Below are 24,603 nucleotides of genomic sequence, written 5' to 3'. Positions count from 1 at the left end.
TGTGGCTCCATACTTCCTTGAAGCTGAACAATTGTTTGTTGCTTTTGCATGATAACAACTCTAATTTTGAAATCTGTGTCATAGTAATGCCTACACCCTGTTGAAAAATTTGATGTTCAACCATATTGTTCCACACTACAGTCTGTTACATACTTAACTACACTGTTGAAAATGAAAAGTGGGATCTCAAAAAAAAAAAACACACCTGCCACAACAAATACTTCCTCCTATCATACAACAGTGGTCAAAGTACATGCATATGTTAAAGATTAAAGAGGTAGGCATTGCAGAGAGTAGAGTTACAGCTTAATGGAACCTAGAGATAAAGAAAAGAAAAACTACGCTAATACCCCATGAATGCAGCATGTCTCTCTACTTATGGGCACAAAATTTTGGGAAAAACCTTGTGCAGATGTACGGTTTGTTGGAAACAGTGGCAACAAATAGACATAACCTCTCTGAGGATGTCCACATTGAATCTAGTATCAGTGAACATGAGTGAGTTATGGGTGCGGAAAGAGGGAAAAAATGTAGAGAAACTGTGGCTCGGTTTAGAGAAATAGATGGAAGGGATCCTGCACGGTATACAACAATTGTAACAAAACTCCTAAGGGAACAGCAGCTGGTGGAAAACAAAGCAGAGGGATAGAGATAGAGAGATGGTAAGTTTGTATCATGACACTCATAGCTTGCACAGGAGGTGGAAGTGAGGGTAGCAAACCAAAAACAGAAATGGTGAACCCAGTTTTCAAACATTTCTTTACAAAGGGAGGTTCAGAAGTACTCTCTCAGTCTGTTACATTACTGTGAAGCAGAATGATATAAATATTTGTGTCAGCGGTGCTGTGAAACAGCAGTAGGTGCTAAATTTACACAGGAGCCAGTAGATTCCCTGTCAGATTTTATATAGAATTTGTCACTGAGTTATCCCCTCTAACCAGAGTATACAGAAAATCCCTTGAACTACTGTGTCCAGTTGTTGGAATAAAGTATACATCAAACACATCTGGAAGAAGGGTAGCAGAAGTCCTCCAGTAACACTGACATCCGTATGCAATCAAATCTTAGAATATATGCTCAAACAGAATGACCTCTTCCATATCAACCAACATGGGTTCTTCCCTATCCCTGGTTATCTTGCATGATATCCTGAAAGCCACGGATCAAAGCAATCGGGTAGATGTGGCATTAAAACAATTTTTTAGATTTCTGGGTTAGGCTGATTTTTCTTCCCCGAGGAGAACATATCTCCCCCAAATCCATCCCCTGTTAAATGTATCCTGAGGGGTGTAAGGACAAATAGATACAAATATATTTGATTCTAGAGAGTGGACTGCATCTACAACAGGAAGTAACTGAGGGTGGGGGTGTGCCTATAATAGGAAGTATTCCAGAGTGGGGGTGCATGCGTCTGAAAGTGTAATGACACATTGTGTCATATTGCACAACATGACAAGTGTCATGTTGGGTGACATGATGGTGTGTGTCATGTTATATGATATGACATATATCATGTTACTCTACTTGAGTAAGAAACTCCGAATATGTCAAGATTTTTCGATTTCTATTCCCTCGAAGCTGTCAGACAACTTGGAAAGCTAGTTCCCTTCTTTTACATCCCTAAATGTGTGTAGGATGTTTGCCTTTTTTGTGCTATGGTAAGAGCATCTACCATTCTGGTATTACACATGACACTGCCTGTTCAGTCATGGCTGGTGAATGGTATATAATTGACAGTAAAGGAATATGAAGCAAAGTTTGTGACTAGGCTGAGAGTTTGGACATCATTGACAGAAGTACTTTGAGGGAATTGTAGTCACACCATAGCTGTTCATATTGCTTATTAATATCATGGCAGTTACGTTAATGGCAGACTTTTTGCAGATTATGCAGTTGTCCACAGTGAAGCAGTATCAGGAAAAATGGCACAAACACACAGTCAGATTTTGATAAGATTGCACATTGCACAAACCCAGATCTGGGGGGCGGGGGGGGGGGGGGGGGGGGGGGCAAACAGGAGTATCTGCCCCCGGTGTCAATTCTGGGTGGTGCCAAATTTATATTCTTGAAGAAGAAAACCTTCTTTCACAAAGCACCTGGCATCCAGTGCATGTTGATCTGTTGATCATTCATATGATTTTGAAACAAATTCCAACTGATTCTTTAACATTTCGGAACACTTTTTTCTGAATGAATCATAAGCTGATTTTTGAATCTGTGCTTAAGAGTACATGATGTTTGTGCCAGAGGAATCCCTGTCACATCTAGAAATAAAAAACTTTCCCGCAGACAAAAGGGGATGGGGCTAAACACACTGAGCCGAATAAATTCAAACGAGTGAATGCCAATTGCTATTTGTCTGTGTGATTGATTGGGTGTGCGAATGATCAGTGTTGTTATAATTATTATCAAAATCCATGGACTCAGATTACCAGAATGGAAATAGACAACTAACAGGAATAACAGTATGTCCAAGAAAATGAAAGTTTGATAGAAATTTTTTACCATATCACTACACTACCAGTTGTACAGTTTCCAATTAGCAGCTGCTTTAAATTGTTCTCAGGATAACATGGAAAACTCATTGTACGAATGTGTAATAATGGTCTAACCAGAGAATAAACATGGGATAACTGTATTCGTAATTATGGCAAGGATAGTGAAGTTAACCTGAGAATATATTTTGACAATGGTAGGAATAGCTACGGAATTAGTGATGACACGACTGTTTGGTAGAATGAGGAAGGAGAAGAAACGAGGACATCACACGAATTATACGGAAGAATATGATGATTCCAAATTTATATAAAAATTTTGTACTACTACTTTTCCATCTCGTACTTGAGAAACTGGAGCATAGGAATGAAATGTGAAACTATTTCATAACAGAAAACACTTTGCTTGTTGTAGTAGGCCTAAAAGGCATTTGATATTGGTACTTCGTGAATTATGTTTGGTCTTGTTATAATATAATTGAGGTACATAAAAATCACCATTTGCGCCAAAACAGGCTCGCTTATTTGGTGTGTGTTACAATTGCTGCAGCATTAGAAAGGCCTGTTTCGTTTATGTAGCAGACAGTGACAAATTAGACATAATCAAATTGAGAAACCACACCAGTCTTGGGTACTATGCTTATTAACAGATTTTTCAGTATCAGACAATGACATTTTGATTTTTCATGTAGCAAAACATTTGACGAAAACTGACGAGGTAATAGATTCTTTTGCAGAAAGGAAAACATGCCATGTAAAGCTGTAGCAGGATTAGAGAGAAAATAATACTGGGACCTGAGGATTGAAGACATGTGTACTACATCTGCAAATAAAGTTGACACTCGGTGCAGTGGCTAAGGGGAGAGACCTAAAGGAATTTCCCATTTACTGTCGCTCCCATCAGCCACGGTGCCGAGTGCCAACTTTGTTTGTGCAGACAATATTGTATTGCTTGTCTCTTGTCTTTCCTGGTTTTATGTTTCCTATATTTAATTTTATATCACTCACAAGAGAAAGTTATTAGCTAAGAGGCAGTAAAGAGTGCAGATTTACTGAAGAGTTCTTATTCTCACAAATAATCCAATCCATAATTAATTGTGAATTCTTTTTATGGTGGGTAGGATGTCAAATCGGCCGACTGGGAGCAGGAGAGGCACCACAGGACATTTTAATTTCTACTGTCCTGAATATAGGTTTGATGACTTCCATTACAAAATATACATGTTTGAATTCCATTGAGTGAAATACAGTGACATGCAACAGAAGAACGATGAGTGAAGAGGAGTGGGACTGCACTTCGGCACACTTAAGACCGAATAACATTTATACATCAACCTCTTTATAAAAATGTGCGCTACAAAATGAACATATTTTTGAAAAAAAAAATTCCCATTTTCACGTTCTATCTCAAATGCTCAAGGAGGGGCTTCCACTACCAAGCTTTTGCTGTGGTTTGGAAATATGGTAGATCCGGGGCTGAGATTATAAAGTGGTGCAAAAGTGTGCAACTTGCTTTAAATGTTAAGAAATGCCAAAACACGGTATCCCATGTCAACAAGTAATAATTGCTATCAGTCGGTCATAGTAGCAACTAGGCACAACAATATATGGGTTACAGCTGGGAATGATTGCATACAGTAGAGCATGTGTCAGATTTAAGCTCATAAATAGAGTACTGGGGAAAAGTAGATGTCCTAAAAATGAGATTGCTTACAAAACACTCAAGTGCCCTATCCTATAATATTGCACATTTGTGGGACCCATACCAGACAGTGATAACACATTATGTAGAACATAAATGAAGAAATGCAGCATGAGTGATAACAGGTTTGCTTGACCCAGGAGTGAATGTCATGGAAATTCTTTTAGATGTATAGCAACTATCCTACAAAAGCTCACAAGGTTTTGAGAACCAGTATTAAGTGAGGGATGTTATGATACACTGCAATCCCATACATATCATACCCGTAGGGGGCCAGAATAGACTAACAGTGGAGGGGCTAAAATGCCATGTCCAAAATTATTCAAGAAATCAGAAAAAGTGCTGCCACAAATGTATTTTATTACCTAGAGAGCACTTCTGCGGGGAAGGGGGGGGAGGTAATTTAGCTTGTCAGCCCAAAAGGTTTTGAGACTGGATTAATAAAAATAGAGAAAAGTTTAGATGGTAGTTTTAATGTTTTGGGTGTTCTACATAGTCTCCTCTCACTTGAGTATGATGCATAGAATGTTCATAAAACAACGTGGAACTCTTAGAGCAGTTCTTTGGAATGTTCAACTTGCACATCGCATTTGCTCAAATAACGTCAATTCTTTGATCCATCATGTGAATCTCCGCACTTTGTGTTTCTGCTCTGGGACTGTACTGATAACACCAAGCCTTGTCACGCATTATAATTGTTTCCAGAAAAGAATTTCTCACATTTTGTGTTTCAATGAAGTTGTGGTAGGTGTCCTTCCATCATAGTTTTTGTTCAAACTCAAGGTGTGCACTACAATGTGCACACACTTTTCTCTTCAAATCATTTCAGAGAATGTACTGAACTCTTGATTTAGGAATGTTGCTCCATAGCGATTTGTGACACAACAATGTTGACACGAACTTCTGAGGTCATCAGTCCCCTGGAACTTATAACTACTTAAACCTAACTAACCTAAGGCCATCACACACACCCATGCCCGAGGCAGGATTCAAACCTGTGACCATGTTAGTCCAAGCTGCCGCTGCAGTTACTGTGCTGATGTCACTTACAGGCCAGGAATGATCTCAGTCTTGGAACTTTGTGAACAGATAGTGTGCAAAGACATTTAAGCAGTCATTCGTCCTGCACTCCAAGGTTGAAGGGAATGGGAAGAAACCCTAATATATAGTACAATGGGAAGTACCCTCTACCATAGTTTGCAGAGTAAGGATGTAGATAACAACACACAGCTTGATTGACAGTAATAGTATGGTTCCTTCTGCTTGTTTTTCTTGTTACAAATGACGTATCTTCTCCGTACCTCATAGTCACAAGGCCTTCCTCTTCAGACTGGTGACCTGATATTGTTCGTTCTTGGTGAGTTTCTCTAAAATTACGGGAATAAGTGTCGCTTGGAATTCAGAAATTTATAGCCCCCCTCTCCCCCCCCAGCCCCTCCCATTCCCATGTCCTTTGTAATAACAGGGATTTAGTAAACATACCTGCTGTGTGAAAAAAAAAGAATAATATTTTTCAAACATACAGTTAATATCTTATCACATTTGTCCACTGATCCACTGATTGATTGTAAGACAAGCTGCATCTCAGTTTTTCGAAAATGCTTTGGTTGTTTGTTTTTCCTGTTTATGCAGTATGAGATGTTTACAACATATACGTTTCTTTGTCATGCCGTTGAATGCTGTTACAGCACTCACTGAACTAATTTCCAGTTCAAAAAGCAAGTTCAGTTGAGTTGTAGCATGGTTTTTTCTATTTATGTGAATCGTACCTATAACCTCTTCGCCAGGGGTTTCTTGCTGGAATGTTTTGCAGAGTCTGTTTTATTTTATTGCTCTATCTTCTTTGGAGTGCTAACCACAAATTTGTAGTTTGCCTTAAGACACAAAAAATTACGTTTTTGTTCAGTTTTTGGATTAAGTTCTAAAAAACATGTGCTTATTGTGGAAACCCCCCAGTAAAAAATAAATAACATGAGGGCTAAATTTCTCAGAATGATGAAACAGAGGAGTAGGAAGGGAATAGGGCTAATGAGGGTGAGGGGCAGCAGAGAAAGGGCCATGTGTAACTCACTCAAGTGCCTGTGAAGGTAGGTGCATAAAGTTATGCATGCAGGAGCACGGAATAGCATGGGAGCCATGGAAGATGTAGGATAATGAGAGATAAAACTAAGTAAATTACCATTCATGTACCTTTAAATATACCTGAAGTGAGGACGGATAAAAATAAAAAGTTAGTGAGGTTGATAATGGAGAGAAATAGGTGCAAAATGGCTGTATCCCATATGTTTTTTGTACAAAAAGATTTTATTTCCATAAATACTATCAATTTATATTAGGTTTACAGATGAATGTTCATAATAATTAATACGCCTGCAGTTTATGTGAAAGAAAAAGGGCAAAGTGTAGTTTTAAAAGCTGAATCAGGAGATTTGAAATGCTTATACAACATTTAGTAAGATGATCTTGTTTTTACTCAAGTCCACTGGCTCAATATATTTTTCCAAAGAAAATATTGTTCGTTATAGGCTATTAAATTTTTCCTTTTATTTTCTGTTGGCCAATTTCAACTGTAGAGTCGTCAAGAAACATACAGAATATGTCTGTGCAACATCTGTTGCAGCATGATGCATAAGGGATATCTGTACATTCAATATTCAACTTCAGTATTTTGTTGACACCATCTACTTATGGGGAAATGATTGTCATAAATAAATATGAAAAATCAGAGCTCGCACGGATAGATTTGCATGTTTGCTTTTCCCACAGACTTTTGGGGAAATGATTGTCATAACAAAATACAAAAAAATCAGAGCTTGCACGGAAAGATTTAAGTGTCTGCTATTTCCACACACTGTTTGAGAGTGGAATGGTAGAGAAATAGTGGAAAGTTGTGCAGTGAAACCTCTGTCAGTCACTTACATGTGAATTGCAGAGAAGACATGTAGATGTAGCTGCAAATGTAGATAATGGCTTTACAGTCAAAAATGGCCAATAGCAGATACACAGAAAACTTTATAAAACAAACAATGGATGATATTTTATTTCGAAAAATTTTGTTATACACAATACAAACCAGTATACATTGTATTTTCTGCAAACTTATGATAACTGTACAGGAAAAGCATACATCACATTTACAGAAAAAATATCGAACGTGGCTAAAAGTGTGTATCTCAATACTGCCATGTTGTGTTATCCACAAACATATGTTACATATTTATTCAATAGCTTTTAGTTAAAAGAGGTTTCAAAGTATTTTAAATTCCCAATATTTTTTCCAGGTTCCTGATTAGTGAACTTGAAAGTCCAATTAGTACAACAGATTTCACAGACATTAAACTACTATATTTAATCTTCTCAACAAACAAACAAACAAATTATATATAGAGTAAGTTAACTGTCAGCCTGCTTATGGTACAGTGGATTTCTGTAGGTTGATGTTGCTGGTTTGTAGAGAGGACTCTCCATCTGCAAACAAAAGGTCTTACAGAACAGTGACACCAAACAAGCTATAATTCTGTTTATAGTGCCACAATGAAAATTTTCAACTACTCACATTCTTCACTAATTCTATAGAAAAACAGTTAAAAAGTAAAAGATACGTAATAACAATACTGAATATGTTGTTGTTGTTGTGGACTTCAGTCCTGAGACTGGTTTGATGCAGCTCTCCATGCTACTCTATCCTGTGCAAGCTTCTTCATCTTCCAGTACCTACTGCAACCTACATCCTTTTGAATGTGCTTAGTATATTCATCTCTTAGTTCCCTCTACAATTTATACCCTCCACGCTGCCCTCCAATACTAAATTGGAGAGCCCTTGATGCCTCAGAACACTTCCTACCAACCGATCCCTTCTTCTAGTCAAGTTGTGCCACAAACTTCTCTTCTCCCCAATTCTATTCAATACCTCCTCATTAGTTATATGATCTACCCATCTAATCTTCAACATTCTTCTGTAGCACCACATTTTGAAAGCTTCTATTCTCTTCTTGTACAAACTATTTATCGTCCATGTTTCACTTCCATACATGGATACACTCCATACAAATACTTTCAGAAGCGACTTCCTGACACTTAAATCTATATTCGATGTTAACAAATTTCTCTTCTTCAGAAACACTTTCCTTGCCATTGCCAGTCTACATTTTATATCCTCTCCACTTCGACCATCATCAGTTATTTTGCTCCCCAAATAGCAAAACTCTTTTACTACTTTAAGTGTCTCATTTCCTAATCTAATTCCCTCAGCATCACCCGACTTAATTTGACTACATTCCATTATCCTCATTTTGCTTTTGTTGATGTTCATCTTATATCCTCCTTTCAAGACACTATCCATTCCATTCAACTGCTCTTTCAAGTCCTTTGCTGTTTCTGACAGAATTACAATGTCATCAGCAAACCTCACAGTTTTTATTACTTCTCCATTGATTTTAATACCTACTCCGAACTTTTCTTTTGTTTTCTTCAGTGCTTGCTCAATATAAAGATTGAATAACATCGGGGAGAGACTACCACCCTGTCTCACTCACTTCCCAGCCACTGCTTCCCTTTCATGTCCCTCGACTCTTATAACTGCCACCTGGTTTCTGTACAAATTGTAAATAGCCTTTCGCTCCCTGATTTTACCCCTGCCACCTTTAGAATTTGAAAGGGAGTATTCCAGTCAACATTGTCCATTATGCTTTCTCTAAGTCTACAAATGCTAGAAACGTAGGTTTGCCTTTCCTTAATCTAGCTTCTAAGGTAAGTCGTACGGTCAGTATTGCCTCACTTGTTCTAATATTTCTACGGAATCCAAACTGATCTTCCCCGAGGTCGGCTTCTACTAGTTTTTCCATTTGTCTGTAAAGAATTTGTGTTAGTATTTTGCAGCTGTGGCTTATTAAACTGTTAGTTTGGTAATTTTCACATCTGTCAACACCTGCTTTCTTTGGGATTGGAATTATTATATTCTTCTTGAAGTCTGAGGGAATTTCGCCTGTCTCATACATCTTGCTCACCAGATGGTAGAGTTTTGTCAGGACTGGCTCTCCCAAGGCCGTCAGTAGTTGTAACGGAATGTTGTCTACTCCCGTTGCCTTGTTTCGACTCAGGTCTTTCAGTGCTCTGTCAAACTCTTCACGCAGTATCCTATCTCCCATTTCATCTTCATCTACCTCCTCTTCCATTTCCATAATATTGTCCTCAAGTACATTTCCCTTTTATAGACCCTCTATATACTCCTTCCACCCCTTCTTTGCTTAGAACTGTGTTTCAATCTGAGCTCTTCATATTCATACAAGTGGTTCTCTTTTCTCCAAAGGTCTCTTTAATTTTCCTGTAAGCAGTATCTATCTTACTCCTAGAGAGTTAAGCCTCTACATCCTTACATTTGTCCTCTAGCCATCCCTACTTAGCTGTTTTGCACTTCCTATTGATCTTATTTTTGAGACGTTTGTATTCCTTTTTGCCTGCTTCATTTACTGCTTTCATCAATTAAATTCAGTATTTCTTCTGTTACCCAAGGAGTTCTACTAGCCCTTGTCTTTTTACCTACCTGATCCTCTGGTACCTTCACTATTCCATCCCTCAGAGCTACCCACTCTTCTTCTACTGTATTTCTTTCTCCCATTCCTGTCAATTGTTCTCTTATGCCCTCCCTGAAACTCTGTATAACCTGTGGTTTAGACAGTTTATCCAGGTCCCATCTCCTTAAATTCCCATTTTTTCGCGATTTCTTCAATTTTAAACTAAGTTAATAACCAGTTGATTGTGGTCAGAGTCCACATCAGCCCCTGGAAATGTCTTACAATTTAAAACCTGGTTCCTATATCTCTGTCTTACCATTACATAATCTATCTAAAACCTGTCAGGATCTCCAGACTTCTTCCACGTATACAGCCTTCTTTTATGATTCTTGAACCAAGTGTTAGCTATGATTAAGTTTTGCTCTGTGCAAAATTCTACCAGACGGCTCCCTCTTTCATTTCTTAGCCCCAATCCATATTCACCTACTACATTTCATTCTCTCCCTTTTCCTACTACCGAATTCCAGTTACCCATGACTATTAAATTTTCGTCACCCTTCACTATCTGAATTATTTCTTTGATTTCATCATACATTTCTTCAATTTCTTCGTCATCTGCGGAGCTAGTTGGCATATAAACTTGTACTACTGTAGTAGGTGTGGGCTTCGTATCTATCTTGGCCACAATAATGCGTTCACTATGCTGTTTGTAGTAGCTTACCTGCAATCCTATTTTTTTTATTCATTATTAAACCGACTCCTGCATTACCCCTATTTTATTTTGTATTTATAATCCTGTATTTGCCTGACCAAAAGTCTTGTTCCTCCTGCCACCAAGCTTCACTAATTCCCACTATATCTAACTTTAACCCGTCCATATCCCTTTTTAAATTTTCTAATCTACCTGCCCGATTAAGGGATCTTACATTCCACTCTCTGATCCGTAGAACGCCAGTTTTCTTTCTCCTGATAACGGCGTCCTCTTGAGTAGTCCCCGCCCGGAGATCTGAATGGGGGACTATTTTACCTCCGGAATATTTTACCCAAGAGAACGCCATCATCATTTAACCATACAGTAAAGCTGCATGCCCTTGGGAATAATTACGGCTGTAGTTTCCCCTTGCTTTCAGCCGTTCGCAGTACCAGCACAGCAAGGCTGTTTTGGTTAGTGTTACAAGGCCAGATCGGTCAATCATCCAGATGGTTGCCCCTACAACTACTGAAAAGGCTGCTGCCCGTCTTCAGGAACAACACGTTTGTCTGGCCTCTCAACAAATACACCTCCGTTGTGGTTGCACCTACGGTATGGCTATCTGTATCGCTGAGGCACACAAGCCTCCCCACCAACGGCAAGGTCCGTGGTTCACGGGGGGAATACTGAATATATTGTACTTATTTTCAGCTTGTAACACAGGTCATATACTCAGTTGCTGGAAACAATTCTTATTCTGTTCTGTCTGGAGGAAATCTTTGAATTCAGAAAGCTTCCTGGTGAAACTGTGAAAACATAATTAAGACTTTTTATAGAAAAACTTTAGAAGGACAACAGAGAGAGGGAGGAGGAAGACCATAAGAAGAAATGTTATCATTACATTTGACACTACTTGTCCCATGACAAATTATTTATCCTGGTCTTTCAAGCAACCTCTGTTATGGTGAGACACTAGACATGATCCTCTCTGGTGATGTACTTCTTGACATGTTCCACATCCCTGAAGTTCCTTCTCTGTGACAAGACATACTATGTGTAATCAGAGAATGAAACCAAGTAATCTTGCACTCTGAACAGCCAAGAAATTTGACACAGTTTGGGAATTGCTTATTGAAAGGGATTGTTAACTAATGCAGTTCAGTTGATTTATTGATAAAAGATGTAAATGCTCAGTGTTACAGGTTTGGCATTTAATCCCTACTTGGTTCTCTATCTTTTCCTGTTTTTGGACTTGCAATCACCGCTGCCAAGGTACACTTTGTTTCAGATTCAGTGTTAAGTCTTACGTCCTCTCCAGTAACTTGATGATTAAGTTGGTTCCCAGGACAGAGGAATGTAGCCAATATTATGATTCTTAGTAAAGTATTGCTCTATTCACACCAGCCATCAAGGTTATTAATGGCTTTACTTATTGGTAAAGAGCTAGTTAACATTCCAGAATATTTGATTACCACAATTCTGGAAGCAGAGCCGCAAAAAATAAGAATTTAAGCTGAAATAAAAGAATTTTGCTGATACACCATGATGGCAGATACAGATATAAACAGAAATGCCTTGGAACTTCTGCTCAAATCTGTATCTGCCATCATAGTGTATCATGTTCCAAGGCAGATTTGTTCTTTACAAGATAACTCTTGCCTTCTACTGTAACTGTAAAAAAAGTACAATGAAGAACAAAATCAAACAAAAATAAATGCTCAAATATAGCTAGCATAGAACTTTGACAAGAGTAATAAATGGAAAAGGCCAATGAAACATCAGACAGAAGCAATAAATTGCTGGATTAAAGAAGAAAATATAATAAGAAGTGAATCTTCTCTATGAAAGAAAATACTGTTCCAGAGAAAATCTCATTCATTCAAATGCTGAAGAAAGGTGGCTAGGACACAACAGATTATAAAAGGGTGCCAAAGACAAGCAGTTACAGAGATAAGAGCTGAGTGTCAGAAAACTGATCCTTTGTCAGCTGGCATTATGCATGTTTGATTGGGTGGGGGGAGACAATATACTGTGTTGGTGCATAAGTTTATAGTGTCTTTCCATAATTTTAATGAACAGAACAAATATACATAACAGAGACTTTTGTCATCAATAGTATATTCGCCTTCATACAACGTTCTGCCAATGGTGGGATAAATTTTTGATTCAGTGACTGTAGAAAGCACGGGGTCCTGAAGCAAAGAGCATGTCATGCCAAGTTTGGAGTGAATTTTTTTTTCAGAAAGGAAGTTCCTTGAAGACTGCTCAATAGAGAGTGGAAAAGATGAAAATCTGAGGCTGCAGGCCCAGGTGAATAAAGTGGATATGGAGTGACTTCCCAACCCAATTACTGTACAATATTTTTTGTGGGGGTGGGCACTATCGTGAAGTAGTGTAACTTCACACAGTCTTCTTTGTCATTGTTCTTGGACTGTGTCTGCAAGATAACTCATATGTTGACAATAAATGTCAGTAGTGATGGTTACACCTTGGGGAAGCAGTTCATAGTACACCATGCACAACATTATCTTTTGTGGATGCGCACAGGTCTTCATAAGGGGGGTTTCTGCTTTGTTTTGCCTCAGCCATTTCCTTACATTCCTTATGTTAGCATAAAGACATCATTTTTCATCACCAGCAATGATACAGGACAGGAATGGTCAGTGTTGTCCATGAGCCAATTGATAACGTGCAAGCAGAGATGCACATGTGATTTTGGCTTCAAGCATGCGGTACCTATACACTCGATTTTTAAACCTTCCCCATTGGATGCAAATGTCACATGATTGTGGGATGATCACAATTTATCACATTTACCAGTTCTTGATTACACTGATGTGGGTCATTGTGGATTAATGTGTTTTAACGATCTTCGTCAATGACTAATTTCTTCCTGAATGTGCTGAATCACTAATGTCTCTTGCTGCGCTCTGTCCAGTGGCATTATCCTCATACATGGTGCAAATGTTTCTGGCTGACTCCACTGCTGTCACCCCTATATTGAACTTAAACAAAAGAGTATGTCAGATGTGTTTCGATTTCTCCACTTGGCATACCATTTTCTAGGATCCACAGCTCCACTCACTGTCTTCAAATGACAATATGTAAACTCAAATAGCAACTGTGAAATAGAAATAGAAAATGATGATCAATAAATAAATCTATACCAACCAGAATACCACCAACATGCAAAACAAAAATGTTACAAACTTAGCCACCAACTTAATAATAAGTGGTTAAGTAAATGCCTTTTCTATATAGAATAGGGTAATATGTTCTTTTCTTTTCATGGAAAGGGCATCAGTATAGGATGAAAATAGGTAAACAATTTAGAGGCCACAGATACCAGGATGCAATATAAAAAGCAAATAAATCAAAAGTAAAAGTACATAAAACAAATTTCCAAGAAAATATGAATGTATGAATACATCTCTCTGAAGTAAAATGAAATATAAAAGTTATTTACTGACATAAAAAGAAGTACAGTTTCAGGCTTGCAGACTGAACCTTTGCTTTTCCACAACAGTTTGTCATTATTCTAGAATTATAAATGAAAGATGTTAATGCAAGAGGAAATTTAAGAGAAGAAAAACCAGCTGGAGAAAGTTCAGTCCCTTCTGTTTATCCTCCTCTATTTCTAGCTGTAGAAGAAAGAGACGATGTTTCTGAAAACTTGAAATTCAGCCACCTTCCATATATGTCAATGGAATTGTAGTACCATCAGTAAGTAGTCTTATTTTACTTTTCCACAAATGCTTAGGGATACATATTTCTAATACATTAGAAAATTGAAATATAAAACTCATAAATAGCTTACTGCATTCATTCTGGCTCTTTTTGCTTCTTCTTCGAATTTTGCATACTGCACTTGATCATAATAATTGGTCAGCAACTTCCATATTATGAGACATATGATTCCCAGCAGGAGAGCTGCTCCGAGAAAAATGCCAGATATCACTGCAAAATTAAAAATAATCCTTTCACAGTCTTAATGAAATAACCATTTCAAATTGTATGCTTACATGTGGCACTTAGGTAAATGTTAAAAAATATATTAACTGATACAATATCAAATGTATAATACACTATTTAAAAAACAGCTCTAATTTCATTTTTTTGAGCTGTAAATATAACATACATTCTTACATTACATTCCTGTGCTAAAATAAAGTACAGTATTATGGAATTTTTAGCTATAAAGTGCAACAATCTAAATCAGAAAAGTGTTCATTACTCACAACCCAGTGAGAAACTGTCCTTGGTGAATTGCGAGAGCTGCATCTCAACTGTAACTATTATTTTTGGTTACTGTGATGGTTTTGTGTAGTGGAATTTTTAATGGTAACAGCGGGTAGAAGAGAAAGGGTGGAAACATGGCCTACTCCCCTTGTATAACATCAGTTGGGGTAATGAGCTTAGCGTCCCAGCTGATGGATCGATCACCTTCTGCTGTGTAACTTGTCCTCATTCTATGAGGCACTGGTGAGAGAAGCAGGCTTCACATCAAAATGATTCATTCAATAAGGCCATGATTCTTTTTCTCTTCCAACTTTATCCAGCTGTGGTAACTTGTCTTAAACAACAGTTATATTGGTGGTATAAACTCCATTGTTTCTTCATCACCTCATTTTCCAATCACATTCCCAATGAGTGGAAGTCCAACAGCCGTTAAAGTTTAATAAGATAATGGAAAATCTTGGGTAGAATATAAACAATGGGATGAGTGTAGACTGTGACTCATCATTTAAAGGAGGTGTCAAGTAGCGGTTAGACACATCTGCATGAATGCAGTTGTATGTCAATGATGGGCAGCAAAAAGTACTAGTGAGAAATTGTATAACATGAATAAAACTAAACTAAGAATGGAGGCAATTGAAATGTGGAGTTCAGTAAGTTTTGTTGTGAAGTCCTTTTGTTTCTAGCCAACATAAATGAACTTCACAATGACTAAATTACTGTTCATGTTCAGTGATGACATTAGCATACTAATCAGGGGCTTAAATTCAACCATAGCAGACAGACCATACAGTAACTGTACAGACCTGCAAATGGTTCACAGACAATGGTTTAAGCCTTTCTTTTACCAAGTGTCGCATTAAATAGTTCCAAACAAATAAAAGTAGCCTGCTATTTCAAAAATAAACCACCATTTGCAGAATTGTTTAGGAGACCAGCAGGATAGATAGAGCCAACACATCTGAAACTTTTATGTAAATTGAAGGTGGAAGGAGGAGAAGGGAAAATACAGGGAAGGAATTATTGATGTCAGCTGCATCAGAACTATATGCAGCATCAGTTGTGATGTGTGAAATGTGCACCAGACTGGAGCTTGAACCCAGGATTTGTTGCTTACTAGGCCGTTCCATTAACTGCTGCATTATACGGACACAGTAATTATCGCAACTGTGCAGACTATCTCACCACATCTTTCAGCTGACCTAAGCACCCACCGAGTGCCACCTCAGTGGGTGTGTACATCATCTGAAAGGCATGCCGACAGTTGCGATAAATACTGTGTCCAGATAGTGCAGTGGTTAACGGAACAGCCTAGTAAGCAACAAATCCTGGGTTCCCGACCATGTCCTCCATGTTCGGTGCTTTGAGATTCCCTCTCGACATTGAAAGTAATTGTGCATCCGCACTGAAGGTGGTGGATTCATGGCCCATCGAGGTGAATCGGTTATGTGAATGCATGGTGTCTGTTCTCGTGGAACACATTATATAAATTGAAGATGGAGGGGGTAGAAAGGAAAGGGAAAGAATAATTGATGTCAGCTGTATCAGGACTTAATGTGGAATTAGTGGCAATGAGTGACGATATGTGCCGGCCCAGGACTACTAGGCAGTTGTGTAAACCGCTGTGCCATCTGGACACTGTTTATTGCAATTGTGCAGACTATTTCAGCACCCCTCTCAGCTAACCCACACTCCCACTGAGTACCACCTAGCCACTGCCTCTGTCCTTGTCCTCCATGCTCACTAGTTTGAGATTCTCACAGGAGGTTGAACGTGATTGTGCATCTGCACTGAAGGTGGTCGATTCATGATCAGTTGAGGCAAATCAGTTATGTAAATGTATGGTGCATCTTCTTTCAGTCATGTCCAAAAGAACAGGCACTATGCATTCATATAACATCTAAAAATAATGAAGAACCTCACTTGGGTACATTTTACACTCTTAAGTATGTCTCAGTATGTTGTACTGAAGACTGGGGTGTTTTGTTATTTTGCATATTTTGACATCCTGTTGACTTACAGAATTATCTTATGGGGTGTTGCAGCTAAAGTAATACAAGTATTCATTCAACAAAATTCAGCAGTAAAAATGTTGTGTATACCTTGCAGAGCTCTCTTTAACAACCCCAGAATTACAACACTTACTTTCCAGAAGATGCTTCTTACTGTAAATAACAGTTAATAATAGAAATAAAAGAAAAATCATTTGAACTGTTGTTTACATAACCACTTAAAATACAGAGAAACGATTTTCACATAGACTTTGCTGCCACGCCTAGAGTTCGGATGGATTTCCATGTTCTTATATTAAGGTCCTCAACAAGCTCTATATGACAAACTAGGAAATTTGTGATCTCTGTAAATTCAAAACAAAATTAACATTTTTCATTATCAGCCACTCATTCTACAAGTTATCTGATTATGTACGAGCTTGTACTGAAAAGCAAAGCCTCCAAATTTTTTCAGTCTGTTCTCAGTATTGGTTGATTTATTAAGTGTCATAAATATTACCCATCTGATTTCCCATTTTGCTGATGCAACTTGCAACCTTTTGGTGCAAGAGGTCTCCCAATTGTGGCATGTAAATGGTGGTGTGTAACACAATTATATCAGTGCATGAAAAACAATGTGTTGTAATCTCTCACAAAAAAGCACAAATTCATGGAGTTAATCCATAGATGGAGCACCCTCTCCTTCAGCATGACAGTGCCAAGCCACACATGTACACTTTGCCATCTTCAACAATCTCATTCTGTGGGCTCATTGTCATCAATCATTCTCCATGCAGTTCCAGCCGATTTTCATCTGTGTCCGAAACTTAAGGAACACCTCTGAGGACTTCACTTTGATAGTGATGAAGTGATGCAAGCACAAGTGAGGTTATGGCTCCATCAACAAAGTCAAACAGTATGCAGTGATATGTCAACCAACTGGTCTCTCGGTTGAGAAATGTGTCCATCACCAAGGTGACTACATTGAGAAATAAATATGTGAAATGAAGAACAAATATGTAGAATGTTAATAAAGGTTGTTTTATTTAAAAAGCTTTGGAGTTTTTACATAAAAACAATGGCGGCATTATTTTTCAGCACACTCTCACGGATTCAAGAGATTGAAGATTACTTTTAGCTGCAGGATAAGTGTCAGTGTGCACTGCAAATGAGCCTCTGTTGTTATGGTACACATATCAAAAAAAGTTTTGCATCATCCTGATTCTCAGAACTCTTGAAGATAGACGTTGACTGTGGATATTGCATCACAGACACAATCACTTTGACTGTTTAGAGATGTCACTAAACATGTCCAAAGATGTAAACAACCACGCATGAGAAGTGCCTATTAGATGGAGGGGTTCCAACAGCTGATCAGGTCCAGTCATTCCACCAGGAAGGAGGTACACGGCTCGTGTTGTCTGTAGTTGAGCCATGCCTAGATGATCAAAACCATGATTCAATCACATCCACATTATTACTTTGTGCCAGGAAGGGCTCTCAACAAGGGAAGTGTCCAGGCGTCTTGGAGTGAATCAAAGCAATGATATTTAGACATGGAGGAGATACAGAGAGACGGGGGACTGTTGGTGACATGCCTCACTCAGGCCACCCAGGGGCTACTACTGCAGTGAACGACTGCTGCCTACAGATTATGGCTTGGGGGAACCCTGACAGCAATGCCACCATGTTGAATAATGGTTCTGTGCAGCCACAGGATGTCATGTTACAATTGAAACTGTGCGCAATAGGCTACACAATGTGTGTCACTCCCCACATCCATGGCGGGGTCCGTCTCTGGAACCATGACTTATATGCAGCATGGTACAGATGGGCCCAACAACATGCCAAATGGACTGCTCAGGATTGGCATCAAGTTCTCTTCACCGATGAGTCACGCATATGCCTTCAACCAGACAATTGTCGGAGACGTGTTTGGAGGCAACCCGGTCAGGCTGAACACCTCAGACACACTGTCCAGAGAATGCACCAAGGTGGAGGTTTCCTGATGTTTTGGGGTGCCATTATGTGGGGCCGATGTACGCTGCTGGTGGTCATGGAAGGCAGTGTAACAGCTGTACGATACGTGAATGCAATCCTCCGACCGATAGTGCAACCATATCAGCAGCATATTGGCAAGGCATTCGTCTTCATGGATGACAATTTGTGCCCCCATCGTGAACATCTTGTGAATGACTTTCTTCAGGATAATGACATCGCTCGACTAGAGTGGCCAGCATGTTCTCCAGACATGAACCCTATCAAATGTGCCTGGGATAGATTGAAATGGGCTGTTTATGGACGATGTGACCCACCAACAAATCTGAGGGATCTACGCCGAATCGCCATTGAGAAGTGGGACAATATGGACCAACTGTGCCTTGATCAACTTGTAGATAGTATGCCATGATGAATACAGGCATGCATCAATGCAAGAGGACGTGCTACTGGGTGTTAGAGGTACCAGTGTGTACAGCAATCTTGATCACCACCTCTGAAGGTCTCGCTGTGTGATGGTACAACATGCAATGTGTGGTTTTCATGAGTAATAAAAAGGGCAGAAATGATGCTTATCTTGATCTCTCTTTCAATTTTCTGTACAGGTTCTGGAACTCTTGGAACAAAGATGATGTGCCTGTAAATATATTAAGCTAACAATAGGAAGATAAGAAATATGTAATGCGTCTACAAAAGTAAGAGCAATTTTTCTTTCAAAATAATGGTACTGGTTAATTTTACTATGTTAAACTTAGTTACAGAACGTATGAACAGACTGTACCAGTTTAACGATAGCTAGTAAGTATTTGATTTTCTTACAGCTCCTGCACTTTTCAATGTAATCTTTGACTTGTTTGACAGCCCTGGATGTTTTTCTTCATGAAATGATCTACATCATAGGATAAACGTATGAATGAACAGATGAAACAGTACAGAACACAGATCCAGTCACATGTGCAAAAGCACCTAAAGCCTCAAAGTACTGTGCTCTGGTTGTTTTGAATGGTGCAGAGCAAGTCAAGATGTGTGATACAAATTGAAAGATGGGCAGGGAAACTAGAACAGTAAAATATGGCATGGGAAGAGGACAGGAATACAAAATAACAGAAAATTCACCCAGGTGGAGACAGGTAGTTTCATGTTGTGGATTCAGAGTGAAGGAGTTGAGGAAGGAGGAATCCATGAGAAAAATGTACCAGTGAGAAAACTAAGAATTAGGGTTTATACCCATAAAGTTAAGTAAAGATGATGGCAGAGAGAAGTATCAAGTTGATGGTCCCACAGGAGGGAGGGTTTGGCACAAGATATGCCCATCACTGTAGCTATAAGAGGTTTCTCTAGCTCCACATTCTTCTCTTGTCCCTCTCTTCATTGTCTATCTTTATGTTTTACTGTGAAACTAGTTGAAAAAGACTCACTTCACTTGGTGTTTATTTTCATTTGTTTCCTGAAAACACACTACATCATCACGAAGATTGTAAAAATGAACATTAAAAAAATCATAAAAATGTTAGTATTTCATGATCAAAAATACTCTTGAATGCTAAAACTATGCTTAAATTCTCTAAAGTATTCAACAATACCCTATTCTGAAATAAAATACTTTGTAACTCAGTTATTCATTTCTTTACAGAACAGAATGCTTCATATGTCACACTGTATTCTCTACTCTTTCAGCTTTGCACTTGTCGTACACTAATGATCTGTTCATACACTTGCGTTCACTGTCTTTCATAAACTTTACTCATAATCTTGTTTATTCAGCAATACCTCTGTGTCTGCTTTCAGAGTGTCTCATTAATTCTCACCTCTAATTTAATCTCATTGTTCATCTGTTACATTTTCTCTCAGTCTATCCATTCTCTTCCTTTGAGTAGTTAAATATGCTTTTCACTCCTGATGCATTTCATTTCTAAAAATAATACCAACACATGTGTCTTGTCATCATCCCTTCTGCACTGGAACATATCCTCACCAAAACAGGATAATGGAATATCTGAGAACATTTTCAAACAGCCTGGACATTCTAGAACATTCTCAAACATTGTGGAAGATTCTGTAACATAACTGAACATTCTCAAACCACCTGGAAGATTCTATAACATAACTGAACATTCTCAAACCTCCTGGAAGATTCTATAACATTCTGTCCAGTCTTGGCCAGTTCAGCACTCAGCTCCCAACAGTTTCACTGAATCCCATTAGGAGTCCATTGCTACAATGCTCTTTATTGGGACCCAAATGTTTGAACCAAACCCTTGCAATTCCAAATCAAAACCCTCTTTATGGGTATGGTATGGTGGGCTATCATACCATACCATACCATACAATTCCCAAAGCAAATTACATTACCAAAAACACATACACAAAATTAAAACCTTATAAAACAGTCACAAAGCCAGAAATGACATATGCAGCTGAAACCATCTTCAAAACAGCTAATACAGCAGAAATTGACAGAATAGTGAAGATAAAAAGAAGATTAATTAGGACATACCTAAATAAACAATATCAAGTAAATAGCCATAAGAGACTAGATTCAAATGAAACAGTGTGCAAAAAAATAGAGCCAGTAGTAAACACTATCAGGAAGACACAAATGCCGTTCTTTGGACATCTGGTCAGAATGCCAGAAACAGAGTTAGTAAGAGAATACTAGAACAACTGTGGAATAGTAACACCAACATTAAATGGATTACAGGAAGGTACAAGAGAATGCCAAATTATAAAAAAAAGACCTAAAATGACCTAAAAATTGACCTAACAATAATACAGATGAAGACCAATGAAAGATTTATATGAAATACATTAGTGCAGTGCCTGTATTTGGCAGTGCCAGTAAACTTTGATGCATTGTTTCTTCAGAAATGCTTGCATATCCAAAGGAACAGACAGTGCTGAGGATTGATAGCCATATTAAATCATGAGATGTATTCGCAAATTGCAGATACGCTGCCATAACAGCTTTACAGTTTACGGAAAACAAATGAAAATTTGTGCTGGACCAGCACTCAAGCCCAGGTTTCCTGAACATGAGCGATCACCTTCTTCAGCTATCTGAGCATGACCGAGCAAGGTGGCACAGTGGCTAGCACACTGGACTTGCATTTGGGAGTATGACGGTTCAATCCCGTGTCTGACCATCCTGATTTAGGTTTTTTGTGATTTCCCTAAATCGATTGAGGCAAATAAATGCTTAGATGGTTCCTTTGAAAGGGCTGGCCGATTCCTTCCCCATCTTTCCCTAATCTGATGAGACCGATAACCTCGCTGTCTGGTCTCCTCCCCCAAATGACCCAACCCTATCTGGGCCTGCTTCACAAACAGACCGAAATTTCCATAGTCTCAGTGTCTGCTTCCCGTAATGTTCACACAATTATGTGATTCCTGCACAGAGAATTACTTATTTCGTTTTCTCATCAGGTTGCCTTGGCTTTGCCATGCATGCTTGCATGTCTGAAAGAAAAATTGCATTGAACTTTACAGACACTGTCAAATGCAGGCACTGTGTTAGTGTATTGACGTACTCAACATGACCATCAACCTGGGTTGACAAGAAACATTATTCATTTGACCAAATGACGTGTTTCCATTGATCCACAGCCCAATCTCAAAGACCTCGTTGTCACTGCAATTGTAATTGATGATGGCATTAGGTCAATATGGAGGAAACACATAGCTGTGGTACTCGTCAGAAGGAAAACTTCAAATTTCCTTTACATCACTTAAAGCTTTATGCTCAGACAGCACTGTACATGGCGCTAAAAGTATATAACAAATTAAAAGGAAGAAACATATTAACAATGGACCTTGGTTCGCTGAATAGTTTACTCCAAATTATTTTAATAGAGAAGTGTTACTACACCACTGAAGAATTCATGGAAGACAGTCTGACACTTTGAACAATAAAAATCTTTAGCTAATATTGCAGTGTCATGTGTGTACAACAAAGGAACTTGGTAAACTGTTAATTTATAGTAAATATTGTAGTGTTGTGTTTATTGGCATTGTTATTAAAATAGTGTAAAAAGAATTTCTGTAAATCATTATACATTATATTTTTGCTAAACTTGACATGTCTCCTGTACAACAGATCATATGATTCATACATTGTATGTAATGAAACTAATAAATCACATTTTACATGTACATATCTGCTGTGCAGCACCATGTTCAACAATGTGCACTGGATATTGTGCTCCAAAACATTTCTGCCTGCACTATTTCTGCCTAACTCTGTTGTCAGATCTATCACAGGTCACCACATATCCTGCTTTACAAAGTGGGCTATCCTCAGACTTCAATGTTCTGTGAGGAGATGTGGATGCCTAACAGCAGTGTGTACAATTTTGTTCATATATAAGCTGCACACACCGGGATACTTCATGTTGAAATAAAAATCTACATAGCTAATATTCCACATGATAACAGTCAGATAACTGAAATAATGAGCAATTTTAAAGTTTTGGAGATCAGTACATACAAGCTATGTTGGCCCTCTGGGGACAGATTTCATTCCTTGATGCTCGTACCACTACTTCTCCATTCATTTCATTTGTGTAGTACACAAATGAACGTTTGCATTCACCTTCTATGAAGCACTGGACCTCATTATTTTCTTCATTGACTGAAATACACACAAACAGTAGATTGTGAGTGACAATAGACATTTTAAGGATGTATTTTAGTTTCAAATATGGAAATTGTGATACCTTCAACACTCTCTGTCAGTGTGAAAGTGAAGTTGCAGTTTACACACCGATCCTTGACTTCTTCATTGTCAATCATGCATTTAACACAATCCCTTAGAGTATCACATTTGGAACCACTAACCTGAAATATATGTTTGATGATGATAACCTATTTTTAGAGGCAGTCTACAAGTATTTTGATACATGTGCAGATCTACTGCATGAACGCTAATTCTCATATGACAAGGATAAAAAAAGTTACAATAACATTTCTAATTTATAAGTTAACATAATACATCCTGGATTTGACCAAAAGCTAGTGTAGCTCCTGTTTTAGTCTTAATACCTGCCATTATTTAAATATCAACAATTAATCATCTTTTGAGATTATAACTGGAAGGACAAACTAAAGATGGCTGATGAATTTTATTTTCTTACAGCTCCTACCAACACTGCAAAGCTACATTTGTGTAATTCTAAACATCCTTTTGATATACACTGAGTGACAAAAGCCATGGGATAGCAATACGTACATCTACAGACGGTGGTGGTATCATGTACACAAGGTATAAAAGAGCTATGCATTGTTGGAGCTGTTATTTGGACTCAGGTGGTTCCTGTGAAAAGCTTTCTGATATGAGTATGGCATCACAGTGAGAATTAACAGACTCTGAATGTGGATTAGTAGTTGGAGCTAGATGCACAGGACATTCCATTTCGGAAATCATTAGGGAATTCAATATTCTGAGAGCCACACTGTCAAGAGTGTGCCAGGAATACATAATTTTGGACATTATCTCTCACCATGGACAATGCAGTGGCTGATGACCTTCACTTAACATTTGCAGTCCAGTCACCCAGATCCCATCGAACATTTATGGGACATAATCGAGATGTCAGTTTGTGCACAAAATTCTGCACTGGAACATTGTCACAATTATGGACAACTATAGAGGCAGCATGGCTCAATATTTCTGCAGGGGACTTCCAACAGCTTGCTGAGACCATCTGTCGAGCTGCTTTATTAATCTGGGCAAAATGAGGTTTGACATGATATTAGTAGGTATCCCATGACTTTGTCATCTCATTGTAGACCTGTAATAAGGACAACATTCTCAGATTTTTCTTTCAGCAACTCAACACCCATCCTGAAATCTGATTCATTTGGTCCACCTCATTTCAACCAGTTGACTTCCTTTACTGATCATGACCATGCAGGCAGTTCAATATAAATGTCTGTGATTATCAAAGCTACCTGTCACCAATGATACTTCCATTTGCACAAA

At 38.4% G+C, this 24,603-nt stretch overlaps 1 protein-coding gene across 1 annotated transcript in view; it reads right to left on the bottom strand.

Moving 5' to 3' along the window:
* Nucleotides 1-6,482: 6,482 nt before the first annotated feature.
* Nucleotides 6,483-24,603, bottom strand: part of LOC126354379 (integrin beta-PS-like) — a 150,723-nt gene continuing 132,602 nt past the window's right edge. Inside the window, exons 11-14 of the mRNA XM_050003979.1 lie at nt 23,339-23,459; nt 23,110-23,253; nt 14,219-14,358; nt 6,483-7,665 (exon numbers count right to left, since the gene is read on the bottom strand). Of these exons, the coding sequence (XP_049859936.1) occupies nt 7,591-7,665; nt 14,219-14,358; nt 23,110-23,253; nt 23,339-23,459 (480 nt within the window). The 3' untranslated portion in view covers nt 6,483-7,590. The remainder of the gene's footprint in view (nt 7,666-14,218; nt 14,359-23,109; nt 23,254-23,338; nt 23,460-24,603) is intronic.

The sequence above is a fragment of the Schistocerca gregaria genome, chromosome 3 (genome assembly GCF_023897955.1).
Source record: "Schistocerca gregaria isolate iqSchGreg1 chromosome 3, iqSchGreg1.2, whole genome shotgun sequence".
Classification (NCBI taxonomy): Eukaryota; Metazoa; Arthropoda; class Insecta; order Orthoptera; family Acrididae; genus Schistocerca; species Schistocerca gregaria.
Note: the sequence above shows the minus strand (reverse complement) of the source record. Positions and strands in the feature narration are given on the sequence as shown.